General features: G+C 32.0%; 1 protein-coding gene across 1 annotated transcript in view; it reads left to right on the top strand.

Annotated features, from left to right (window-relative positions):
- LOC114328968 (glycogen phosphorylase) overlaps positions 1-26,271 on the top strand; it is a 74,158-nt gene extending 47,887 nt beyond the window's left edge. The window contains exons 5-8 of the mRNA XM_028277971.2: positions 11,784-12,111; positions 16,631-17,259; positions 17,343-17,689; positions 25,107-26,271. Of these exons, the coding sequence (XP_028133772.1) occupies positions 11,784-12,111; positions 16,631-17,259; positions 17,343-17,689; positions 25,107-25,277 (1,475 nt within the window). The 3' untranslated portion in view covers positions 25,278-26,271. The remainder of the gene's footprint in view (positions 1-11,783; positions 12,112-16,630; positions 17,260-17,342; positions 17,690-25,106) is intronic.

Below are 26,271 nucleotides of genomic sequence, written 5' to 3'. Positions count from 1 at the left end.
CTTCCGCCCCGCTGCATCGCGTCTTATCTAGAAAGATCGATGTGGATCTGCGTGTGTGGAGATGGGACCTGTTTGTTATACGAGAGTCGGTCAAAAGTAATCTTTTGTTACAATATTATCAAAGTAACTATCAAAATGGGCAATAGAATATGCAGTCCATTTAAGAAGACAAAGGGACTACCACAGGGCTGAAACCATGGAAAAGAAAGTGCGAAGGAATGAGCATACCAGTAAGCATCGAATACCTATATACCCGTTGAAGTTTTGCTGACTACCAAATAGTGATCGCACAATACAAAGATGACCTCGGCTTTATGATGAGAAAACTCGAACAAGAATACACTAAGAATGAAATGAAAATAAACCTAAACAAAACTGAATAAGTAACAACAGAGAATACAGAAATAAACCAGCTGGAAACTGGAAATAGATGAAGGTAAACAAATCAAAGGAACAGACAAGTACATGTATTTAAGTTTCATAATATCAAACAAAGGAAAAACTGAAGAAGATAAAAAAAGTAGACTAGGACAAATAAGAGACTGCATACGAAAATTGAACCCGATAGTGTGGGATAAACACATCAGTATAAAAACAAAAAGAAGAATTATATAACATTATGATAAGAAATATCCTAACGTATGGGTGTGAAAATTGGAAAAAATCCAAATCAAAATACGAGCAACAGTGTAACAAGAAGAAGTAGAATAAATAACATACAGATTAAGAAGAGAATGGCAATTAACTCAGATATAATAAACTACAAATAACAAGAGATTAACCTAGTACCACTGGCTAAGCGTCCATGTAACCACTCAGAATCCTAAATCTTGCAAATAAATATTTTATGACTACTTTGAAATAATTCCATTTATATTTTTTACCAACATAAATATTTGTTAATACCTAATTCAGTAAATAGCCAACTAGACGCACGAAAATATTGGCGAGATTATGTGAATCCGTTGCACGTTATTATACGTTGTTACCATATTTGGCAGTGGTAACGCAGGAGGAACCTCGATATCGCTCGGGACTAGCTCGTTTCTGAAAATTTTGAAGGAGCGACGGTGCGTGGGCATGCTGTGTATATCAGTATTGTAACAATTTTTTGGATTGGTAACGTTGGTTTAGTACCTATTACAGATTACAGTGTGCGTGCATTTAAACATGGAAGAGTGTTGCTGCGTATTTAGTCTGGGCTGATTATCGGAGAATAGGCCATTTTTGGGAAAAGTTATTTACCAGAAATTTTATTGCTGGAATCGAAGCTTATGATTATATATATTAATAATATAGGTATGCAAAGTCCGCAGATAGTGTGCTACTTTTTTTATTAACAAAATGGCGCCTACAAAACATGTTTTTTTCAATTTTTGCTCCATAACTCCGAACATTTTAACTTTACATCAAAAACACACTAATAAAAGTTCACCGAAATTAAATTCTGCATAAAGAAGTGTTTTTCCCGATCTGCTCCGGCGAAAATTTTCCTCGGAAAATGCGGGGTTTCCCAACAAAATCTTTAAATTTCAAATAAAGTTTTAGATAAGTAATTATCTACCAATAATTAAATAACTCGGTGACATAAAAGCTTTCTTGGTTTAGATTATAGTTCCAGAAGCCGGTGAAAATTAAACGAATATTTTAGCAACAATTCAATTGTTAATTAATAATTTACGGTCGCAATAATAACGAAAATAATTATGATACACTGATCAAACTTTGAAATCTTATAAAGATGAGATGCCTATTTAATATTTTGTCGACAAAATATAAATTTTTGATGTTTTTGAATAATCTTTAAATGTTAAAAAAAATAGTTATAAACAAATTAACGTTTCTCAGAAAGCTTTTATTATATTCTAATTTTAAAAAATAGGTAAAATGCGTATTTCAAAGATCTTGAAAATGAATGCTTTAAAACTTTTTTGCAACCATTTGCAAAAAAGTTATGAAACAGCAAAATAAACATACGAATACTACGTTGTTTATAATTTTTTTAATTCTTTCAAAGCGTAAATGTGAGTTTAAAGTACAAGCTAATTACTTACAAAAAATATCGATTATAATGGTTATATTTTAATTAAAGATTATAAATATATTTTTTTTGTAATTTACACGCGCGAAGGTAGACTAATACAGTACCGTAGCTAAATTTTCACTCGAAGCGACGACCGCCGCGCGACGTAAAGTAGTATTTGTATGCTGCGTGTCAATCGCTTCGAGTGAACATTTTAGCTCCGGCTCTGTATCAAGCCTACTTTCGCGCTAAAAATTACAAAAAAAAACATTTTTAATCTTTGATTAAAATATAACCATTGAACTAATGTTTGATATTTTTTTAAAGTAATTAGTTTGTACCATAAACTCACTTTTAAGCTTTGAAACAATTAAAACAAATTATAAACAACGGAGTAATCGTATGTTTACTTTGCTGTTTCATAACTTTTTTGCAAATGGTTGGAAAAAAATTTTAAAGCATTCATTTTCAAGACCTTTGAAATACGCATTTTAAGTATTTTTTAAAATTATAATATAATAAACAATTTCTGAGAAATTTTAATTTGTTTATAGCTATTTTTTTAAACATTTAAAGATTATGCAAAAAAATGAAAAATTTATATTTTGTCGACAAAATATTAAATAGGCATCACATCTTTATAATCTTTCTAAGTTTGATCAATGTGTCATGATTATTTTGATTGTTATTGCGACTGTAAATTGTTAATTAACAATTGAATTGTTGCTAAAATATTCGTTTAATTTTCACCGGCTTCTGCAGTTATAATCTATACCAAGAAAGCTTTTATTTCGCCAAGTTATTTAATTATTGATAAATAATTACTTGCCTAGAAAATTTATTTGAAAATTCGAGATTTTGTTGGGAAAACCCACATTTTCCGAGGAAAATTTTCGTCGGAGCAAATCCGGAAAAACATGCCTCTATGTAGAATTAGATTGGGGTGAATTTTTATTTGAGTGTTTTTGGTGTAAATATAAAAATCTTCGGAGTTATAGACCAATAATTGAAAAAAACACGATTTGGGGGCGCCATTTTGTTAATAAAAAAAGTAGCACACTATCTGCGGACTTTGCATACCTATATTATTAATATATAGGATCATAATATTCGATTCCAGTAATAAAATTGCTGGTAAATAACCTTTCTTTGTACTTTACTAATTAGACCAGCGTATTATAACCTTTTCTTTTCAAAATTTAAAGATTATGCAAAAAGACGAAAAATTTATATTTTGTCGATGAAATATTTAATAAGCATCTGATCTTTATAATCTTTATAAGTTTGATCAATGTATCATGATTATTTTGGTTATTATTGCGATCGTAAATTGTTAATTAACAATTGAATTGTTGCTAAAATATTCGTTTAATTTTCACCGACTTCTGGAATTACAATCTATACCAAGAAAGCTTTGATGTCACTAAGTTATTTAATTATTGATTAATAATTACTTAACTAAAACTTTATTTGAAAATTAGAGATTTTGTTGGGAAAACCCGCATTTTCCGAGGAAAATTTTCGTCGGAGCAAATCGAGAAAAACATATCTCTATGCAGAATTTAATTGCGGTGAATTTTTATGTGGGTGTTTTTGATGTAAAGTTAAAATTTTCGGAGTTATAGAGCAATAATTGAAAAAAATACGATTTGTCGGCGCCATTTTGTTTATAAAAAAGTAGCACACTATCTGCGGACTTTGCATACCTATATTATTAATATATAGGATATTATAATTCGATTCCAGCAATAAAATTGCTGGTAAATAACTTTTCCATGAATTTTGCTAATTAGCCCAGAGTAATTACGTAATTGATCAACTACTTGAAAAGTCATTCTCCTTATATATTTTTTTATATATAATTTTGAAGAAATGCAAGAATGAAAGAATGATTGAAAATGGAAAACTTAAAATATAAACAATAGTTTTCAAAATGTTCTTTCTCCTACTTGTTCATTTTTTTATGTTAATTTTATGGTAATGGTAGAATAATATTTTTAGTTTGTTTATTATTTTTGTTATACCTATTACATTTTGGGAATAGTGATTTGTTTAATTTTATCCCACAGGATTTAATACAAAAACTTGTATTTGGGAGGTTCAAAATAATTTTTTTTTAAATAAGATTTTTTTACATCTGGTTTTGGTAACACTTTAGAAAAATTCACGCGTCGCCACTGCCTAGTACGGCCATGTCAGAAGAGCAGACAAAATTTTTTTAAGAGGAAACAGTAGCGATCAACAGGTAGCGAAAACGCGTTCCAAGATTGCGGCTGTAATTTTGAATATTTTTTCGAGATATTTGGCACACGTATTCGTAATATAATAAAGAATGGCGGTACAGAGCCCAATTTGAAAAATATATTAATATGTGGAAATTACTCTGTAATTAAATACAATATTAAAAAAACGAGCCTGTACCGCCATTAAGAAGAACAAAAAAATACACTTTCTTCAAATAAACTTTTTTATCCCATGCCTAGATTTTGTGTCATTTTGGAACTACTAAAATTTTTTATTTCATTAGTAGTTCCAAAATGACACAAAATCCAGGCATCGGATAAAAAAGTTTATTTGAAGAAAGTGTATTTTTTTGTTCTTCTTAATGGCGGTACAGGCTCGTTTTTTTAATATCGTATTTAATTACAGAGTAATTTCCACATATTAATATATTTTTCAAATTGGGCTCTGTACCGCCATTCTTTATTACATTACGAATACGTGTGCCAAATATCTCGAAAAAATATTCAAAATTACAGCCGCAATCTTGGAACGCGTTTTTGCTACCTGTTGATCGCTACTGTTTCCTCTTAATAAATTTGTCATTTTAGGCAAGATTTTTTAAAATTGCCGTGGCAGTCAACGTGTTAACTTGAAAGTGTAATCTTTTCCTTCTAAAAATAAGCTGTTATGTTGAAAAACAGTTTTATATAAAAATTTGTTGCCTGAAACATTTCTAGTGCTCTAAGGGTTAATAGATAACCTCCCATATCGATAAATTTGTTTGTGTGAATAAGTGCACTTATATAACATATCAGTAGTTGGTTTTTTGTTTGTTAGGAACACTATTACGTTAAAATACGATAAATTATTATCTACTGGCGACATTGCATAATATGCCATGCATCATCAGTTAGACCAAACACGCGTGTCAAAATTCAAAAATATTCACCTATCAATTATTTGTGCAAAATGTTTATTTTTGGTTTCAATATTTTCAACAGATCAAATAAAAATATCGTTTCTTGAAAAGTTTTACGAAGACCCATTCTGAGTTGCTTTGACTGCTGGATATACGATTTTCTTAGAGTCGTCTAGTTCCAAAACCGGCCATTTGCAAAAATTACAAGTTAAAGATTCTTAAAAGCTTCCTTCTGATGCATGAAAAATGTTGTCATTTACCATATTTAAACTAGACTAAAAGATGAGGGTTAGTTCCAAAACCGGCCAACTTTAATAAAAAAATCAGATTTCTTCATTTTGTAAAAATTGCACTTTTTGCAAATGGCCGGTTGTGGAATTAGACCACTCATATCTTTCAAATTTCTTTATTATGGGTTGCTTAAAACTAATTTTTTGCTGGTCTTCTTCTTCATGTGCCTCATCCTTTACGGATATTGGCGATCATCACGGCCCTAATGGCTGGTAATATGACCCGTATGCGCGCCAATGGTGAATATAAAATTCTTAAGGGTAAACAGTAGCGCCTCATCAATATTCTTGTTTTTCGAAAGTTCTGCGAACTTTCAACAGTGAGGCAACAGTGCGTCGGTAATTCGACACTGACAGTGACATACTATCAAAAACAATTTTTATACTCATAGGCGCGAAATGTTGCCGAGTCAGTCACGTTCGATTTCTTGTTATAGAAAATAGATTTTTAGTAGATCCAATGTGACACAAAATCTAGGCATGGGATAAAAAAGTTTATTTGAAGAAAGTGTATTTTTTGTTCTTAATGGCGGTACAGGCTCCCTTTTGCAATATTTCATTTACTTATAGAGTAATTCCACATATTAATATATTTCTCAAATTGGGTTCTGTACCGCCATTCTTTATTATATTACGAATATGTGTGCCAAATATCTCGACAAAATATTCAAAATTACAGCTGCAATCTTGGTCCGCGTTTGTTGCTACCTGTTGATCGCTACTGTATGCTCTTAATTGTATGTCAAAAAATGTGCAATAACTACGTCTTAAAACCCACCAAATTTCATTTGCATATCTCAACCGGTTTTAGAGCAATAAATAAATCGTCAGTTTGTAAGAAAAATTTCAACATCTCCTATTCGAGGTGTGCAAGTACTTGGAGGGGATACGAGAAACGATCGTGTGCGAATAGCGGAGAAATATTGCAACTTTCTTAAATAATTCATATTGACGCATTGACATTGTCAAATTGACGTATATTTCATACCTACTGTCATTGAAGAAGAAAAATTATATATTGCTTCACAATATTGATATGATATGCAATTATTATATAAAGGCAAATTTAATTAATTGTATTTTACTTGCCGTACTGCATTTTACTTGCCGTACTGCATTTTAATAGCTAATTTTATTTACTACATACAATTGTTTACGTTTTAATAACAACCGGAATCTTACTTTTCCTTCTTCTTATTTTTTTTTGGACTATGGCCGTGACAATTATCCTGTAACCAGGACTAATATAATTGGCCAATATAATTAGAAATGCGAAAAATGTTGCTGAGCACAGTGGTGAATTTTGTCGAAAACCTGGCCAAAATGCAAAAATTTAAGTCTATATATTCCGAGAAATTTTATATGAATCTTGCTCTGTAAGTTTCTGAGGATCATAAACGGCCATTGAAGGCAGAACAATAGAAGCATATCACATATTTTTATTAGTGTAAAGTTGGGATTGACCGAATAAAATTAAAGTGTGTTATACAATTGAGGCATTGTTAGGTTTTCAGGTTTTAGTTTAAAACTATAGACGTGTATTATTTTGTTATTTTATAGTGGATGCTATTTCTGAGGTAAGTGGAGTATTTCAATATACTTTTTAGATTCTTTTTCCTAACATACATTTTATTTACAACATATTTACAAAATGATGGCAGGAATGTTCAATCGTTTTCTGTTTACCAAGTTTTAAAATGGGAAAAGTAAAAAAGTCAGCTTTGGTCAGCAAAGATTTTTTACTTAATAAATAACTCAATATGTATATAAGTATTCCTCAAGAAATCATCTGCAACAAGTTGCAAACTTAGCGGAATTCTTCATTTTAAAAAACTGATGCTGGAGAATTTCTACATTAAGAGACTTTAATGTTATGGTCAGTTAATAAAGTAAGAACAAAATATAAAGCAGCTGATCCAGTAAATTTACAGTTTTTTTTACACAAGAACCGTCATTTTTTGTTATTTTTTTAAGTCCTTTTACCTTTATGTATATGTCTATCTTTTTGCTTTCTTATTTTTATATTTTTTAATAATTTTGGCCGTGTAAGTCCAAAAATTTTGACTTTTTTTAAAAATAAAATGCATAAACGATACTTTATATTAAGAAGTCAAAAATAGGAAGGTCGACTCTTAATACATCTTAATTGTTTTGTAAATGGATCCGATTAATTATAATTATTACCTACCAATGTGTGGCTTCTTAATACAAAGTTTCGTTTATGCATTTCGTTTTTAAAAAATTAAAATTTTTGACTCACACGACCAAAATTATTAAAAAATATAAAAGTAAGGAAGCAAAAACATAGGATTATACATAAGAGTAAAAGGACTTAAATATTAAGAAAAAGAAGAAGAAAGCAGAAAAAAATAGCAAAAAACGGCGGCTCTTGTGTAAAAAAACTGTAAATTTACTGGATCAGATGCTTCATATTTTGTTTTTACTTTAGTAACTGACCATATAACATTAAAGTCTCTTAATGTACAAATTCTCCAGCATGTTATATTTTTTTAAAATTAAAATTCCGCTAAGGATGCACCTGGCTGCAGATGAGTTTTTGAGGAATATTTATATACATTTTGAACTATTTATTAAGCAAAAATATCTTTGCTGAGCAAAGTAGACTTTTTTACTTTTCCCTTTTTAAAACTTGGAAAACTTAAAACGATTAAAAATTCTTGCCAATATGTTGTAAATAAAGTATATTTTAATAATCAACTATTTTTAATGGGAATAAGCCACGATTTTACCAAAAAATGATTTTATTAACGTTTCTATGGAATCTCTAACGCGAGAATTTTACTGTCATCGTTGCATTTGGTTGTCTTTTTAAAGACAGATCACATGCTATGATTTTTTTGTGGCGGATATTCTTGAGTTGGGATTGATTTCATGTAATCGAATGAACTATCTTTTAGTAAAGTCGTCCCAGGAACGCAACTCATAAATATTGGCGATATCATTTTAAAGTCTTCTACTTTAAAATGTATAATATACGTCTGAATTGCCAATATAAATGAGTCGGATTAAATAAATTATTAGAAGAATTTTTTTACTTTGCAACAACATTTTTGTTTATTTTAGTAGTATTTTGTATTTTGACAACGAAACCCGATTTGGGCTTCGAAACGTTAATAAATTCATTTTTTGGTAAAATTGTGGCTTATTCCCATTAAAAATAGTTGATTATAAAAATGCCACAAGGAAATAGCTTCAGAACAACATAAAGTCTATTTTACAAAAAAAAGTCTAAAAAGTATATTAGCATACTCCAGGGGCGGCCCGTCGGGGTAAGCAAGGTAGGCGCCGCCTACCCTCTTCAAATGTAGTACAATAATATAAATTATTAATATAAATTACTTATTTCAAAATTGTAATTTATAAATTTTGACACAATATCTACAATAAAATAGCAAAAATTATCCAAATTATTTTTAAAAATATCCAAAAAATTTTCTCCGTAGTTATAATTATTGTACGCTCCTTGTAGTATCAGTAGTACTGTATAGATTCTATATTCTCCTTGGTCAGGCACTCGGGAACGTAGCCTGAAATAGAACGACGCCAACACCGAATTGACGTGCGATCTCTCTCTGTTTACGCGAGCAGGCCTGCTGCAGGTCTGCTCGTAGCGACCGTATTCTACGATTTTGAACGGGCGGATAGGCACAGAGTCTTATAGCCGGACCTACAAAATTTTATCAGTTGCTTCTCTTGTGTCTTGTGAAACTGTTTTAAAATAATTGTTTTTTGCTTTTGGCTGTTATTAGTAGGTTAAGTATTGAATAAAACTAGGTAGGACAATTTAAATTTGTTTATGAAAACTGAATAATGTGTTATTAGATTATATAGATAATTAAAAATTTAAAGCGAGGTTAATTGTTAACTTATTAATTTATTCGAATAGTAAACTATTATTTGATACATAAATAAAATAAGTAATATTTGACGTTGTTGAAAGGTAGGTGTGTTAGTTTTATTGGTGGAAAAACTTTAGTCATCGAATATGAATATTTTAAACGATGTAATATGCAGTTTGATCGAGACGCCTTTTTCAAGGCGCCAAAATCAAGAAAGATTAGTAATTATTTCAATGGGCCGGCCTTTACAAAATTTAACAATTTTATCCACAGATAAGACAAAAGACAATCAACCATTTTCGAGATCGTTTAAAACAATATTGTATGAAAATCATAAATGGCTAAGCGGAAGTTATTTTAAAAATTCACTTTTCTGTTGGCCTTGTCTGTTGCTCTCAAATTTGAAGCAAAATGTTTGGGTGAGTCAGGGATATTCAGATTTGAAAAATTTATCAGCTAGTGTAAAAAAACATGAATCTTCGAAAGAACATTTAAACAATTGCTTAGATTTAAAAGGGTTAGAAAAAAATAAACAAACTACTGACAGTGCTTTCGCTGGACATATTTCTCTATCTAATAAGATATATAATGAAGAAGTTGAAAAAGATTGAAGAAGTTGAAGAAATTGATGTTACAATTCTTTTAGCAAAACAAGAACTTACATTTCGCGGTCGTGATGAGAGCCATAATTCTTCAAACATGGGTAATTTTAAAGAAATTTTTAATTTAGTAGTTAAACGCGATCAGAAAATCCAGGATCATGTTAAAAAATAGAAGGGGTGTTCACGGGTTTGTCAAAAACAATACAAAATGATTTAATAGATTGTCTTGCCGATTACGTAAAAAATGAAATTTCAACAGAAATTAATGAAAGTAAATTTTTTTCTATACTAGCTGACGATACTACTGATATAACCGAAAAATCACAGTGTACTTTAACAATCCGTTTTGTTAACAAAGTTGGTCAGGTAACAGAAAGATTTTTAGGGTTTTTCGATGTTAGCGATAATAGATCTGCAGACGCTCTATATAGTTTAATTTCAAACGTGCTTGAGCCATATGATTACAAAAATAAATTAATTGCTCAATTTCACGATGGTGCAAGTGTAATGGCTGGCTCTTTAAACGGATTACAATCAAAAATTAAAGTAGATGCTCCAAAAGCAATTTTTACACATTGTTGCGCTTATAGATTACATTTAGTATTGCAAGACGGCTCAAAATGTATTACAAACTGTAGGATATTTTTTGTCGCCTACCCGAAGTATATGCGTAGCCTACCCGCATACTGAGGTCACGAGCCGCCACTGGCATACTCCACTTAACTCCAGACATAGCATCCACTATAAACTAACAAAATAATACACGTCTATAGTTCTAAATGAAAACCAAACAATGCCCCAATATTATTGTATAACACACTTAATTTTTATTTGGTCCGCTGTCGTTCAAATCACAACTTTACACTAATATAAATATATGATCTCATAGGCGCCCATACCCATGGGCACGGCCACGGCCCCCCTAGCTTTTCTGTTGCTTTAAACTATAATATATTGTCATCCAAAGTATACAAAATGTAATGTGCAACATCTTCACGTCTGGCCCCTCCCCTAAAAAATTTTTAGATGGGCACCCATGCATGACCTGCTTGTATTGGTCTACCCTTAACGGCCGTTCATGATTCTCAAAGGCGTACAGAGCAAGGTTCATATAATAAAATTTCTCGGGGTATACCATTAAATTTAAATTTTTACATTTTGGCCAGGTTTTCGACGAAATTCACCACTGTGCGTCGCTTTGCCGAACTTGCACGGTTCCAATATCGTAAGCGAAGCGTTTGCCGACATACGTTTATAAAGCAAACTGTCATTATTTTTTCATGCAGAATTACCCCTTAAAGTTTGCCATACTTATTTAAAAACACCCTGCATTGATGAAAAACATGGCTAGTTGTTAAAGTACCTAACTTTTTTATGGCCCAACATAAGCGAATGAACCAAAAAAACAGAATGTTGAGAAAGCATGAGGCTATAGTTGGGTTTTAATTTCAGTATTTTATAAATGCTAAAATCTAGAATATTCCACAGGGTGATGCGAACTTTGAGAAAAAAACACAGTTTGATTGGTACACCCGGTATACAATGAAAATTCACCTGTTTAGCAACAAGATTATTACAGCGGTATTGTTAAATCGGACAACAGGTTTAGGAAATTCGAGACATCAAAAATGACCAATTTTTAAGGTGGGCAGTTAATTTTGCCGGTGAATGTATTATGAGTTTTTGAGGCGTGAAATTTTGGAAATCTTATTTTTAAACGAAACAACATTATTATATAATAAAAAAAATGTGCAAGTTCTCTATTGTATTAACAGTCGTAGTAATAAAGTATGCCGAAACTTTTAGAGGGTATATTGAAATTTGATCAAATATAAATACCTCTTAAGTCAATCCTCACTGTTTTAGGTCTTCCATGGGAGAAAGCCTGGGACATAACTGTCAAGACTTGCGCTTACACCAACCACACTGTTCTTCCTGAAGCTCTCGAGAGGTGGCCAGTATCCATGTTAGAAAGTATCCTTCCAAGACACTTGCAGATCATCTACCATATTAACTTCCTCCATATGCAAGCAGTCGAAAAACGTTGGCCAAAAGATATGGACAGGATGAGGCGTATGTCGCTGATCGAAGAAGACGGAGAGAAGAGAGTAAACATGGCCCATCTCTCCATTGTTGGTTCACATGCCGTCAACGGTGTTGCCAGAATCCATTCTGATATTATTAAGGCCGATTTGTAAGTAGTCTATTTTTTTTTCAAATTGTACCAAAGGATACTGCACACGTCTTATGGAAAAAATGTCACTCAAATTTAATAAAATTTACGTGAATAGATTCGTCTCGAAATTACGATCATTTCATATCATTGCGCCAACTCTGAATTTTGCTCAATAACGGCGTAAATTGATATAAATAAATCTAAAATCAAATGGGTACATACGTAAGTTAGACAGAGAAAAAGATTTTATAATTCGATACTCCATTACCAGAGAATGGCAGTTCTCGCCAGTGGCGCACACCCACACCCCCCTACACGCGACACTATATTGGGTTGGGATAAAGTATGGAACCAAGCAAATATCTTTGAAACGAAAAGAACAATATTTATGAAACTTTGCATGCAAGTACAGTGACGCAAAAGGCATCTGATGCCATATTTTTTGTTACTACTCCACTTCCGGTTTCACGGGAAATACCCTTAACTTATTTAATTTAAATGGGACACCCTGTATAGATAATTTTTTGTATTAATACAACGTAGTAGGAAATAAATGAGTACCATCTATACTGTAGACTAAAATTGTTGTTTACATGCACTGCATGACTTGTTTGAATTTAGTATAGTAGGCAAAACTGTTATTGTCCTTTTCATGAGCATTTTTCAGTGCGTAACAAATGATAGGAAAAAGGGTAAGTCTGTGATAATACACATTTATGACATTTATTCTAACATGACATTTTAGTTAAATCTGACAGTTGTCACATTTTATTTTCAATTTGGAATAAAAACAAATCAAATGTGTTTCTTGCATTTATAAAATGGTATTTTCTTTGATTTGTATAGTCTTATAAATTATACAGATTATATTTGTAATATTATTATCTAATTAAAAAATTTTTTTTTTATTATGGCGCCATCTATCGACAACTAGAATAACTAGAATAAATGTTGTAAATGACTGTAATCACGGACGTGCCTTTTTTTCTGTCACATACAATTTAATGCGTTAGAAAGAAAACGAAAAACTGTGACGCACTGAAAGATGATCATGAGAAAAAGAATACTGAACTAACTGACAAATAAGTTGTATTAAAAATGGTTCATTTAAGTGGAAAAGAACGTATTGAAATATTAATAATAATCGGTTATGGTGAATTTTCATTTTTTGGAAGTGAATTTTCCAAATCGATGGATTGGACGTAGAGGATTCATATAGTGGCCCGCTCGTTCTCCGAACCTCAACCCGTTAGATTTTTTTTCTTTGGGGTTATTTAAAATCACGTGTTTACGTTAGGCGACCAACATGCTTACAGGATTTGAGACAAAGAATAATTGATGAATGTGAACTAATTCGTGGAGAAATCTTGCAAAAAGTGACTCACGAATTTATTTATAGGCTTGCACGTTGTCAGGAGGTGAACAGCAAATATTTTCAACATTTGAAATTATTTTTTTTTTATTTTTAATATCATTGGTTTAACGTAAATAAATTAACCTATTTTTTAACTGTAAAGAGATTTATTTCTTGTCTTAATAGTTTTTTCTTCCAAACTTGGTATGTATGAATTAAAAATAACAAGTTCTTTTAAAATCTGGAAAAATATACAGGGTGTCCCATTTAAAGTAAATAAGTTAAGGGTATTTCCGGTGAAACCGGAAGTGTAGTAGTAACAAAAAATATGGCATCAGATGCCTTTTGCGTCACTGTACTTGCATGCACAGTTTCATAAATATTCTTCTTTTCGGTTCAAAGATATTTGCTTGGTTCCATACTTTATCCCAACTCTGTATATACACGAAATTTTCGATTTTCTAAATGTGACTGAATTGAAAATAATTGGGCCAACTCACATCTTAAAGTTCAGGAAAAGACTCACCCATTCATATGTCAACCATCCATTTTGGTCCAAGGGTGTGAATTTTACGGCCCTTCCTATTTAGGGTCTGTTTTTCTTTCTCGTCCCCAAAACTCCCAAAAACTTCGAAAATTTAAGTCCGACCTTTGCGGCTTCTAATAATACTGATTATTACCTTTCCAACGCATGTCTAATTTTAAAAATTGGTTATACCATTCAAAAGTTACCGACCTCAGAGATATGACTCAATTTCTATTTAAAAAAGGGAAAATGTTTGTGGATATGTATGTATGTATGCGTGTGGAAAAGTTAAACCGATCTGAATTTTTTTTCTGTATTTGAAGAGGGGGTCAGGACCGATTCAGAACCGGTGTAGTTTGTGACTTTTGACCACCCATAAGCCAGCTATACGCTGTGAGCTCGTACGTAGAGGGGATATTTACAAATTCGCGAGCGCCAGTAGTGGCAAGTCTGTAAACGTTTACCGGAAATTTGACATAAATGTCAAAGTGATTAATTTAAAATTAAAATTAAAAACATTAATTATAAAAAATATTAGTTGGTCAAAGCTGTGGTATATATTTTTACCTTAAATATACTTACGTTTTAAATACTGAATTTAAGTTTTTTTAATGTTCCGTAATATGTAATTATAATTTAATCTAAAAATCTTAGCGCCATCTACACGATAATTGTGAAAGTATCCGAAATAATAAATTCATATTTTATTAATAGAACGTCAAAATGATTAGCAAAATCTTAAAAAAATCGATTACAATTTAATTACTTTTTTGTGTTGTAAATGTTAAGGGATAACAATTAAATAATAAATTTAAAAATTACCGGTGAAAATTGAATTAGTAATCCGCTAGGAGCGCCACCAGCGAAGCTCAGAGCGTATAGGACTTGGTAGGTACAAAACGGCATATTTTTTGGGGGTATATATCTTCGGTTCAAGAAGAGACAGGAGACAAATCAATAGTGTTGAGTTAAGCTTTCAAGTGATGTGTAAGCCGTCAGGATCAGACATACACACGGCTCAGTATAGCCGAAAAACTAAAAAACTAAACTTTGAAAATATTGGTTTTTCGACATTACTCAAAATTTCAACCTACGAATTGCGCCAATAACTGAGCGTTTGTAGAAGGACTCTTAGACGAATCTAACCATGTATACCTGATATCCGGGAAAATTCGAATTTTTAAGTTATAGGTTCGATAAGTATGATCAAATTTATTATCTATGGGAAAAACGGTTTTTCAAGCTCAATAATTCCTGTAATAGCTTCAGTTATCATACTTGACATTAGCTGCATCTTGTCAATACGTTTCAAACTCATGTTTAGTGATCAAAATCGGTTAAGCCGTTTAGAAGTTTGTAGAAGGACTCTAGACGAATCTAACCGTGTATACCTGATATCCGGGAAAATTCGAATTTTTAAGTTATAGGTTCGATAAGTATGATCAAATTTATTATCTATGGGAAAACAGTTTTTCAAGCTCAATAATTCCTGTAATAGCTTCAGTTATCATACTTGACATTAGATGCATCTTGTCAATACGTTTCAAACTCATCTTTAGTGATCAAAATCGGTTAAGCCGTTTAGAAGTTATTAAGCTACAAAAATATAATCCAATTAACGATTATTCGCGAAATGGTTTATGTAGTTGTAGTGGTTACCGCTAAATTTGATTTGGAAACGAGCAATCCGAGTTTATTTACCGGCCATCCCAATTTTTTTTTTCAATCTATTTCGATTTCAATCTATTTCAATCTATTTCAAAAAAATCTAGTGTACATTCGATGGACACTAGATCATTTGGGAGGTAATGCGACAAAGGCGACCATTTATAAAGCTTAACGTGTAATCGAGAAACATTGCATTCAGCTTCATACATTTAATTTATAAATAACTTCTGATACAAGAATAAAAAACCGCTAAACGCCGTAAAAATGAGTTAGCCATACAATATTCCAGCTACAAAAGATCTGATATGAATATTACGTGGCGCGAAAATGTATTTTCATTTTGATGCAAAACAAAATTCTAGTTTAATTTCAAAAGATTTTTCCATAATATTTGCTAAATTTGAAGTAAACGCGCCACAAAAGAGTTTCAAAATTCAAACTGTATCAAAGTTACTCTTTTGTGGCGCGTTTACTTCAAATTGAGCAAATATTATGGAAAAATCTTTTAAAATTAAACTAGAATTTTGTTTTGCATCAAAAAGAAAATACATTTTCGCGCCACGTAATATTCATATCAGATCTTTTGTAGCTGGAATATTGTATGCGCCACTCATTTTTACGGCGTTTATCGGTTTTTTATTCTTAAATCTTATGCAGGTATTCTTGGGTTTAAGCTGCTTTGAATAGCACCTAGACTAATAGTATTTATGAATGACATTTTTATGAACTTCAAAAATGTGATTTCGATAAACTTTAATTACAATTTCTGGCGTTATTAATCAAAATTCAGAGTTGGCGCAATGATATGAAATGATTGTAAATTCGATACGAATCTATTTATGTAAATGTTATTGTATTTGAGTGACATTATATTTTCCATAAGATGTGTGCGGTGTCCTTTACTTAAAAAATCGAAATAGATTTTTTTATTAATTTAAATATTTTTTTAAATGTGTTTTTGCCTAATATTGAATCAAATGTTTTTTTAGATTCAAAGATTTCTACGAATTATCACCAGAAAAATTCCAAAACAAAACAAACGGAATTACCCCAAGGAGATGGTTGCTTCTGTGCAACCCAGGACTGAGCGACTTGATTTCAGACAAAATTGGGGAAGACTGGACTGTACATCTCGACCAGCTACAAAAACTCAAGAAATGGGCCAAAGACCCCAACTTCCAGAGAGCAGTGATGAAAGTCAAACAAGAAAACAAGCTGAGACTCGCACAACTTTTGGAAAAAGATTACGGTGTTAAAATTAACCCATCATCAATGTTTGACATCCAAGTCAAGAGAATCCACGAATATAAGAGACAGCTTCTCAACTGCCTCCATATAATAACTCTATACAATAGAATAAAGAAGAATCCTTCAGCCAAGTTCACCCCAAGAACTATCATGATCGGAGGAAAGGCAGCCCCTGGTTACTATACTGCTAAGAAGATAATCAAACTTATCAATATGGTCGGAAATGTCGTCAATAACGATCCAATTGTTGGTGATAAACTCAAAGTTATCTACTTGGAGAATTACAGAGTCACGTTGGCCGAGAAGATCATGCCAGCTGCCGATTTAAGTGAACAAATTTCCACTGCCGGTACTGAAGCTTCTGGAACAGGTAAGATAAAATATACTAGTCTGTATTATGTATTTATTCTTTTTTTATTATTATTATCCTAATTACATTTTTTATTTTTGCAGGTAACATGAAATTCCAGTTGAACGGTGCCCTCACTATCGGCACTTTGGATGGGGCTAACGTTGAAATGGCAGAAGAAATGGGCAACGAGAACATTTTCATCTTCGGTATGACAGTAGACGAAGTGGAAGCACTTCACAAGAAAGGCTACAACGCAATGGATTACTACAATGCCATTCCTGAGCTTAAACAGGTCGTCGATCAAATCCAAAATGGCTTCTTCAGTCCCGGTAACCCTGATGAGTTCAGAGACATTGCAGATATATTACTCAAATATGATAGGTTCTTGTTACTTGCTGATTACGAGGCTTACATTAAGAAACAGGACGAAGTTAGTGCTGTATATCAAGTAAGTTTATATTTATGACTCTTTTTGATTCGTTTCTATCGTAATTCAATGCCAGGAAAATGAACATTCCCTTCTTTTGTGATGGTCATACCTTGGTACTTATGTGTCACAATGTCTGATAATTTCTCCACCTTCCAATGCGAGCTCTTGCTGTATCCCACCGAAACATATACAGGGTGGTTAATTTTATTCGCCTCGGTCTCTGTACGGAAAACCACTTGATATTTTAAAAAAATTTCTTCACAGAAGTATACAGGGCCTTTAATACTACAATCTAAAAATAATGTAAATTATACAGGGTGCTCCAAAAAAGAGTGGTATATCAAAGTTATATTTTTTCTTATGGAATGCCCTATATCTGATGACATTATTGAATTGACCTTAAAAATAAGCTATACTCTCATAAGGGTTCCCTATACCTAAATACAGGGTGTTTTGATTTATTTTGATTTTTATAAAAATGTAAGGTTTTAGGAAAAAATAAATATCTACGAACCTAAGAATCAGTAACAAATTCTTTCTTGGATCTTAATAATAAACTATTTAGCATACCTAAACAGAGGCTTATTGCAACAAAATTTCTTACAGGGTGATCAAAATATGAGATTGTTCTATTAACAAATTCAAGCTGTAATAACTTAGTTATTTTAAATGGAACACCCTGTATATTACTAGTCTATATCGTAGAAAATTTACTTAGCTTTTAATTTGTATTAGGGTTTCCTATACCTATCTTATTACAGGGTGGTCAAAATATTAGATTGTTCTATTAACAAATTCAAGCTGTAATAACTTACTTATTTTAAATTGAACACCCTGTATCTTACTAGTCTATCGCGTAGAAAATGCGATTTCTAATTCAAGCTGTAATAACTTATTTATTTTAAATGAAACACCCTGTATCTTACTAGTCTATCGTGTAGAAAATTTACTTAGCTTTCAATTTGTACTAGGGTTTCCTATACCTATCTTATTACAGGGTGGTCAAAATATTAGATTGTTCTGTTAACAAATTTAAGCTGTAATAACTTACTTATTTTAAATGGAACACCCTATATCTTACTAGTCTATCGCATAGAAAATTTACTTTAGAGTTTCCTATACATATCTCCCTTCATTTTTTAAATATTTAAAGATTTCCTAATTTGTAAGATTTAAAAATTAGAATAAAGTACCTATGTCGTGGTTATGTACAAAACATCACCGACACCGGCAATATACTTAGACAAGATACTGTCATTAATAAAATTTTCATTGTTATCATGTAATCACACAGAGTGTTGTATTATTTTAGTTGAACTTGGCCTACATGTGACATTGAATAATATGTTTATATTAAACTGCATAGGTACCCTATATTAGATGCCGTATTCTGGAAGATATTTAAATTATATTTCATTCCGTAAGTATTTTCCATATCTTAACCCAACGGTAATTAAGTAAATTTAAGAACACCACTTTTTGTTTGAATCTTTGAATCGCAATTACAAACAATTAAATGCAATGGCTACTTTGACGAAAACGAGCCTATTGTACAAAAATATGTAAAAATGGGTATTTACAGAATAACATGGGAATTTATATTTACAGAATAGCATGTGTATTGAGAATGTTTACATGGAATTAAAGAGATTTTAAATATCTTCCATTATAAAGAATAGAATATCGAGTATGTCATTTAAAATAAGAACACTCTTTGTGATTAAATAATAAAAATGTGAATTTTATTAATGAAAGTATCTTGACTAAGATATCTAAGTACCTATATTGCCGGTGTTGGTGATGTGTTGTACATAACCGCGACATAGGTACTTAATTCTAATTTTTATATATCGCACACCTAGATGTAAACTACTGTAACTCAAAATACCTGATTTTTCAGAAATTGACAAAAACTGATTTTAGCTAATGTAAGGCAGATATAAAAAAAAATTGATAGTATTATAAAGATAATGGTTTTTAGTCCGTACTTAAGGTACTCATTTTTTAATTAATGTGTTCAAATTTAAATAATATGGAGATTTTTAGTTACTCCAGTTTTATACTAGAAGTACGCACTATTTTTGCACAGTATCTCAAGTTAGTTTACTTTACTTGAACAAAAAAGAGTAACATTACTTTTTACTCTAACAAAATCTTCAAATTTCTTAGTATTTTGAGTATTTTGAGTTGGTCTTTCTTGTAATTATACTTACCGAATAATCTGAAGTACACTGATACTTATTTATGCCCTAGTGATGGAATGAAAACATAGGTGGTTAGTTTAAATCAAAAGTTATAATTTTGTCTTATTACAAAAGTTAACACAAATACATTAGCCTATTAATAATCTTAACTACTACATACTGTAAAATTATTTTATAGTTATTATTTATTTTACTTTTATAATGGATTTTTTTTTTGTTTTACAAGATATTTTTATAATAACACTCGTAGTAAGATCTGGGTATAAGATTTTTTCCACAAGTTCTTTGATATCCTTCTTTTTTGCATCTGACAAAGTATTTTTTACAGTATATGCCTTTATCAGTCCACTGGAAAAGTCAACATTAGTTTCCGCCATTTGTCTAGTGGATTTTTTTTTGTGTACAAAACATTTTTTAAAGTTTGTTTCCGCAAATGATGTTTTATAATAGAAAGTGTTAGGACTTTCCTGTTCCATTTTAAGAACTTTAATGTCATGCCACCTAACTTGATTGTTTTCTTCATCCAAATTGAAATTATTTCCCCAACTTTCCTGCAGCGATTTCAAATCATAAAACTGGTCATGTGTCAATTCATGCACTTTGTATGCAGGGCCAGTTTTTTTGGCAGCCCTAATCAAAGTCGTATACTGCTGTGGGATGTAAATAGGACCTGACTTAAGATGCCTTTTTACTTGCTTTTCGATCACACTGTGAACGTTGTCCCCTTCATTTTGCGAATGACCCCGTATTAAAAATTTGTGCGTTATAGATTTTACTCTCATATTGGACACAGCGTAGGCATAAGCAGTCAATAAATACTTGTTCTTTTGCTGCCCACAGCAGTTATCTGAGTAAAATATCAGATCTATATCTTCATCGGAATGCTGATCTAACTGTGATTGAATAAAAGCCAATACACAACTACCGATTTCAACCGCTCCACGTTTACCTTCCGTTTCATCCCAAAAATAACAGTCCACATTCTTTGCCTGTAAATCACTTATAGTGAAATTGAAACAATTAATTCTAGACTTGTAAAAGAATAGGGATACTTGCCCTTTAGGAATTTGCATTACTGCTTGGAGACCATAAACCACCACAATAGCATCAGTCCGCTTTTTGTCATACTCTTTTTCAATTCGAGCCAGTTCCTTTTCTGTTAAACGATTTTCATAGGCTTCCGAAATTTTGAGTTTACTTTCTTTATCTGCATTTTTGTAGTTTTCGCATAAGTCGCACAAATCTTTTTTCGGTCGATAGAAGCCAATGTTGAATTGAAAATTAAATATGCGCTGAAATGTCGAGCTTGTAGCGAATGGCATGTTACTTGCTTGGCGAAGTTCTTTATAATCGCGGTAAATATCTGATAAAGATCTGTCGCACTGAATGTATTCCCGTGAAGTTTGAGCCCGGAGATAATGCCATTCAATCCTTGGAATAGTGTTGATAAATTGAACAACACTTTCAGTAATCACAGGGTCTATGGTGGGTTGATTTCCGTGCTTTCCTCTTTGTTCTCCTTCTATAAACCCACATTCTGTCTTTTTGGTAAGTGCTGTTTTAATTGCTTGATCACTTAAGTCAAGTGTGGCCTTAAAAAAGGTTTTACAGACACGAATTCGCGAGTTGTTCACTACAAAATAAAAGGCTGAGTTTAGAGCCCGGTACTTAATCGTACTTACGTACCTATACTTGGGCTTTATTTCTTGTGAATGTCTCACTATAAACTCTCTCTGTCGCTGAAGGTCCCCAAGTCTCCAAAATGCATCAAACAATTTTTGGCGATCTGTGATTTCGAGTTTGGTACTGCAATTCCATCTGCATTTTTCTCCACAAGGCGGGCGAATTTGTCGTGAAGGAACTTGTTTCTTAGATTTAGATCTAGATTGGTAAGCTTTTCCCGAATTTCTAAGGCTCTTTGTGTAATTGATTTTCCACCCTTCTGGTTTTCTTAACCTCTTCTTTCCTTTCTTCTCTTCCTGGTCATGTGACAAATCTTGAATTGCTCTTAACGTCGGACCATCGCAGATATTGGTTGCATCTTGTAGTATGTGACTAGTAGTATTATCATCACTATTAGAAGAAGAGCTACTACTAAAGCTGTAAGAAGTAGTCAAACTCGATGAAGAGGAACAGCTGCGAGATCGCGTTGTTTGTAATTGAGGTAAATCAGCTTCACGATAATTGTAGTTCGGATCAGCGTCCGAGTCGTCTACATCACTTTCGTTACTATGGATCGGTGAGACATAGTAATGCTTTGGAATTTTTTTTACAGCGTTTGTCACATGAATATTGCTAGTTGGATTGTGAATAGGCAGTACCATTGTATCCAAAACAGGAACAGGGGAAGACTCGCTAATAATCGGAGACACATCGTTAGCTTTTTTTGAAGAGTTTGTCACATCCTGTACGTCAGTTGAAATACATTGAGTAGGTAAATCAATTCTATACATACCAGGAACAGAAAATACAGATTCAGTTATGACCGGAGGGTCAGCATCAGTTAACATTGGATTTATATTCTCTTCATTGTTGACTTGGCTGCTTACTGGTATATGCAGAACAGCTGCACGCTGTTGTTCTGCTTCTTTTTTCAAAATTTCTAATATTTTGCTTCCACGGCCTGTCATTTTCCTAAAAAAACAGAAAAGTTGATTGATATTACCAAAATATTCATGTAAAGTAGTGCAACTCAAAAAACATTATTTTGTCACAAAGTTATTTATGCATCTTACGTAGGGTCAAAGCTATAGTTCAAAATGTCACAATTAATTTCTTTGGATTGCGAAAATTGACAAACTTCAAAAGACTAACTGAATAAATGAAGGAAAAATTTTATTCATCTAAACTACTGTAACTCTGAAAGCAATAATTTTTTCACGATAAGTAAAGTAATTTGAAATATCTCAAAAAAATTTATCATATATTTCCACCAAAATCAGTACAACTTAAAATAATATCAAATCACTATTTAAATCGCCAAAGAAATGTTCATGTAAACTACGTTAACTTGAAATAGAAAATGTTACTTACCACATATTTTTCACGTAAAGTGCTGTAACTCAAATTCAGCGAGTTTACTATCGACATCCACTTACGGTGACTGGAGGATAACTGAAAATGGCGTAGTAATACTCGAACCGCCCGGTTTAAAATCTTTCAACTAAAGTGACGTTTAGCGTCATCTCTCGGAAACTATTCAAGGTATTGTTACGTGGGTTTTATTTACGTATAGATCTTCAGGTCAAGAATTTGAAAATTTTGTCGAAAGTCAAGTCAAGTCGAAATGGTCAAATTTTGAGTTAACGCAGTTTACATCTAGGAGTGCGATATTATAAATTCGGGTTCAAAACGTCCTCCGACGTTGTCCGATGCCTTGTTGTCAATATCTTTAATTATAATTTTTAAAGCTTACAAATTAGGAAATTTTTAAATATTTAAAAAATGAAGGGCGACAGGTAAAGGAAACCCTAATAAGAATTAAAAGGTAAGTACATTTTCTACGCGATATACTAGTAAGATACAGGGTGTTCCATTTAAAATAAGTAAGTTATTACAGCTTGAATTTGTTAATAGATCAATCTAATATTTTGACCACCCTGTAATAAGATAGGTATAGGAAACCCTAATACAAATTAAAAGCTAAGTAAATTTTCTACGATATAGACTAGTAATATACAGGGTGTTCCATTCAAAATAACTAAGTTATTACAGCTTGAATTTGTTAATAGAACAATCTCATATTTTGATCACCCTGTAAGAAATTTTGTTGCAATAAGCATCTGTTTAGGTATGCTAAATAGTTTATTATTAAGATCCAAGAAAGAATTTGTTACTGATTCTTAGATTCGTAGATATTCATTTTTTTCTAGAACCTTACATTTTTATAAAAATCCAAATAAATCAAAACACCCTGTATTTAGGTATAGGGAACCCTTATGAAAATATAACTTTGATATACCACTCTTTTTTGGAGCACCCTGTATAATTCACATTATTTTTAGATTGTAGTATTAAAGGCCCTGTATATTTCTGTAAAGAAATTTTTTTAAAATATCAAGTGGTTTTCCGTACAGAGACCGAGGCGAATAAGATGAACCACCCTGTATATTCTTTCTTATGGCCCGGCTACACACTACATCTTGCCTGAGAGCATGCCTGCAGAGACTCGTTTGTGCAGGTAAGAGCGTGTGTATGGACCTTAGACAAGGAAAAATGAGAGGACGGGTAACACTCATTTAACACACACGTTCCAAAAGTGAAGCCAGTTTTTGGTTTGTTTGTCACCAAAAACATGGCGGTCACGTCAAAAATAACAATGGGTTGCCAGTGGTGGGTGTTCGTTGAAGGTTAAAATTTCATAAAAAATAAAGTAAATCATCATCTAAAATTCGTAATAAAAACATATACCTCGTCCAATTTACTTACCGTTGCACGTCATCCGCGCCATAGCCTGTGACACGATACCAACTCGAAATATTTAGGCGGTGAGTGTGTTCTTTTTTCGAATCAAAATTATTCTAAAGGGGAACACACCTACCGCCTAGATATTTCGTGTTGGTATCGTGTCACAGGCTATGGCGCGGATGACGTGCAACGGTAAGTAAATTGGACGAGGTATATGTATGTATTGAAACATATGTACGTAATATGAGCAACTTAATAAAACATTTACCGTACACAAATTCTTCATTTTAAATACATTTCATGTTTTTATTTCAAATATTCAATGCATAACAATACCCCAAAGATACGTCGATGATCAAAATCTCTGGTGTCAGTTTGGCTTCACTTTTGGTCATAGGATTACTCGTCCTCTCTCTTTCCTTGTCTAAGGTATGGACGGCAAGACGGTATCGAGCGCAGGCCTCTAAGCGCGGCCTGTACTCTCGTCGACATGCTGAAGATTTTACCAGTGCAGTTTTAGGTTCTACAGTTTTACTTGAATGCGTGGCCGGAAGTTCAGTCGGTTCTTCAGTTCCGCAAAAGTTTTCAAGACCAGACGAAATGAGCGACATAAGTGTTTTAAGTATTTTTTTTTTCGCCTCATGACCACGTTTTCAGCATTTGGAACCACTGTGTGTTGTAGTGATTTTAATACTTTCCTAGATGGGAATTTAACATTTTACACTTTTGTTGCCAGGCTTCATTTTTCTTATCAAACAGTTTTTGAATAGCTACTTCATCAAACACAATATTTTCAACAACTAATCAACTGTTTTTATTTTCAGAATCAAGCTAAATGGTTGGAAATGGCAATCAACAACATCGCTAGCTCCGGAAAGTTCTCGAGCGATCGCACAATCATCGAATACGGTAAAGACATCTGGGGAGTAACACCCAACTACGAGAAACTGCCTGACCCCTCCGTTCCTAGGGAATTAGCTTTAAAAGATAATTAAATTTGATTTTTTTATTGTTGTACTCATGCAACTTTTGTAAAGTTGTACGCTTAGTATGAATATTAGGGAGAAAGTATTCTTTAAAACGTGTATTTAGCAACAAAAGTTTATTTGGGTGTCCGTTTTTGTTTTTATCTTAAAAAAGAGACTACTAGCATTGACTGTATTTTAGATACAATTACAGTATTATGAATAAACTTATTTCAAAACCATACAAATTTAAAATGAGAGGTTTTCCTTTATATTGTCACATTTGTTATTTCAGAAAGCGAGAAAATCAAGGAATAAAATTGGACGATGAAGTGGAGATAAACTACATATTATGTTTTTATATTTTAATAATAAAACAGATCTGCAGGATATATTGTAATGCAAATATTCTAGCTCAAGAATCTCTAATTACTGTACTTCCTAATTTTTTTGAGAGTGACTATCAAAAAATTTAAAACTGTGGTCTTGTTCTTCGTATGCCACCGTATTAGACGTAGAATAGTATCTTAACAGTATTTTTGACATTTTACAATATATGTTGAATAATATCTTCTAAAAAGTTTCTGTCTTAGCACGAAATGAGCACACAAATACTCTACGAAATATATAGGATAGATTGTAAAATCTATAGATATTTGCGAAACATTATTTGAGGAATACTTTGGATAATTGCAGAAATGAAACCCAAATAGACATTTTTTTTATATTTCAGATTTCTGAAATTCTATTTACTAAATTAAGAGTGCCATTTTATCGTATATTTTAAGCAATATAGTCAAGTGATATTTCAGAATGTTAAATGTTTAAAAGAGTACAAAATTATGATCACAAAGATTAATAATTTTTTTGAGAAAAAAAAACCAGATGTTTATAAAGTTTATTTGTTGTAATACTATGGTAGAGAAATATTTTTTATATTATTTACTGAAATTATGTATACAACTGGCATGTCCTACATTGTTTTTCTTGTTATACAGTAATAAATATATGTATCATATTAAAA

This window comes from Diabrotica virgifera, chromosome 3, assembly GCF_917563875.1.
Source record: "Diabrotica virgifera virgifera chromosome 3, PGI_DIABVI_V3a".
In the NCBI taxonomy this organism is placed as follows: domain Eukaryota; kingdom Metazoa; phylum Arthropoda; class Insecta; order Coleoptera; family Chrysomelidae; genus Diabrotica; species Diabrotica virgifera.
This window is presented reverse-complemented; position numbering and strand designations above follow the sequence as displayed.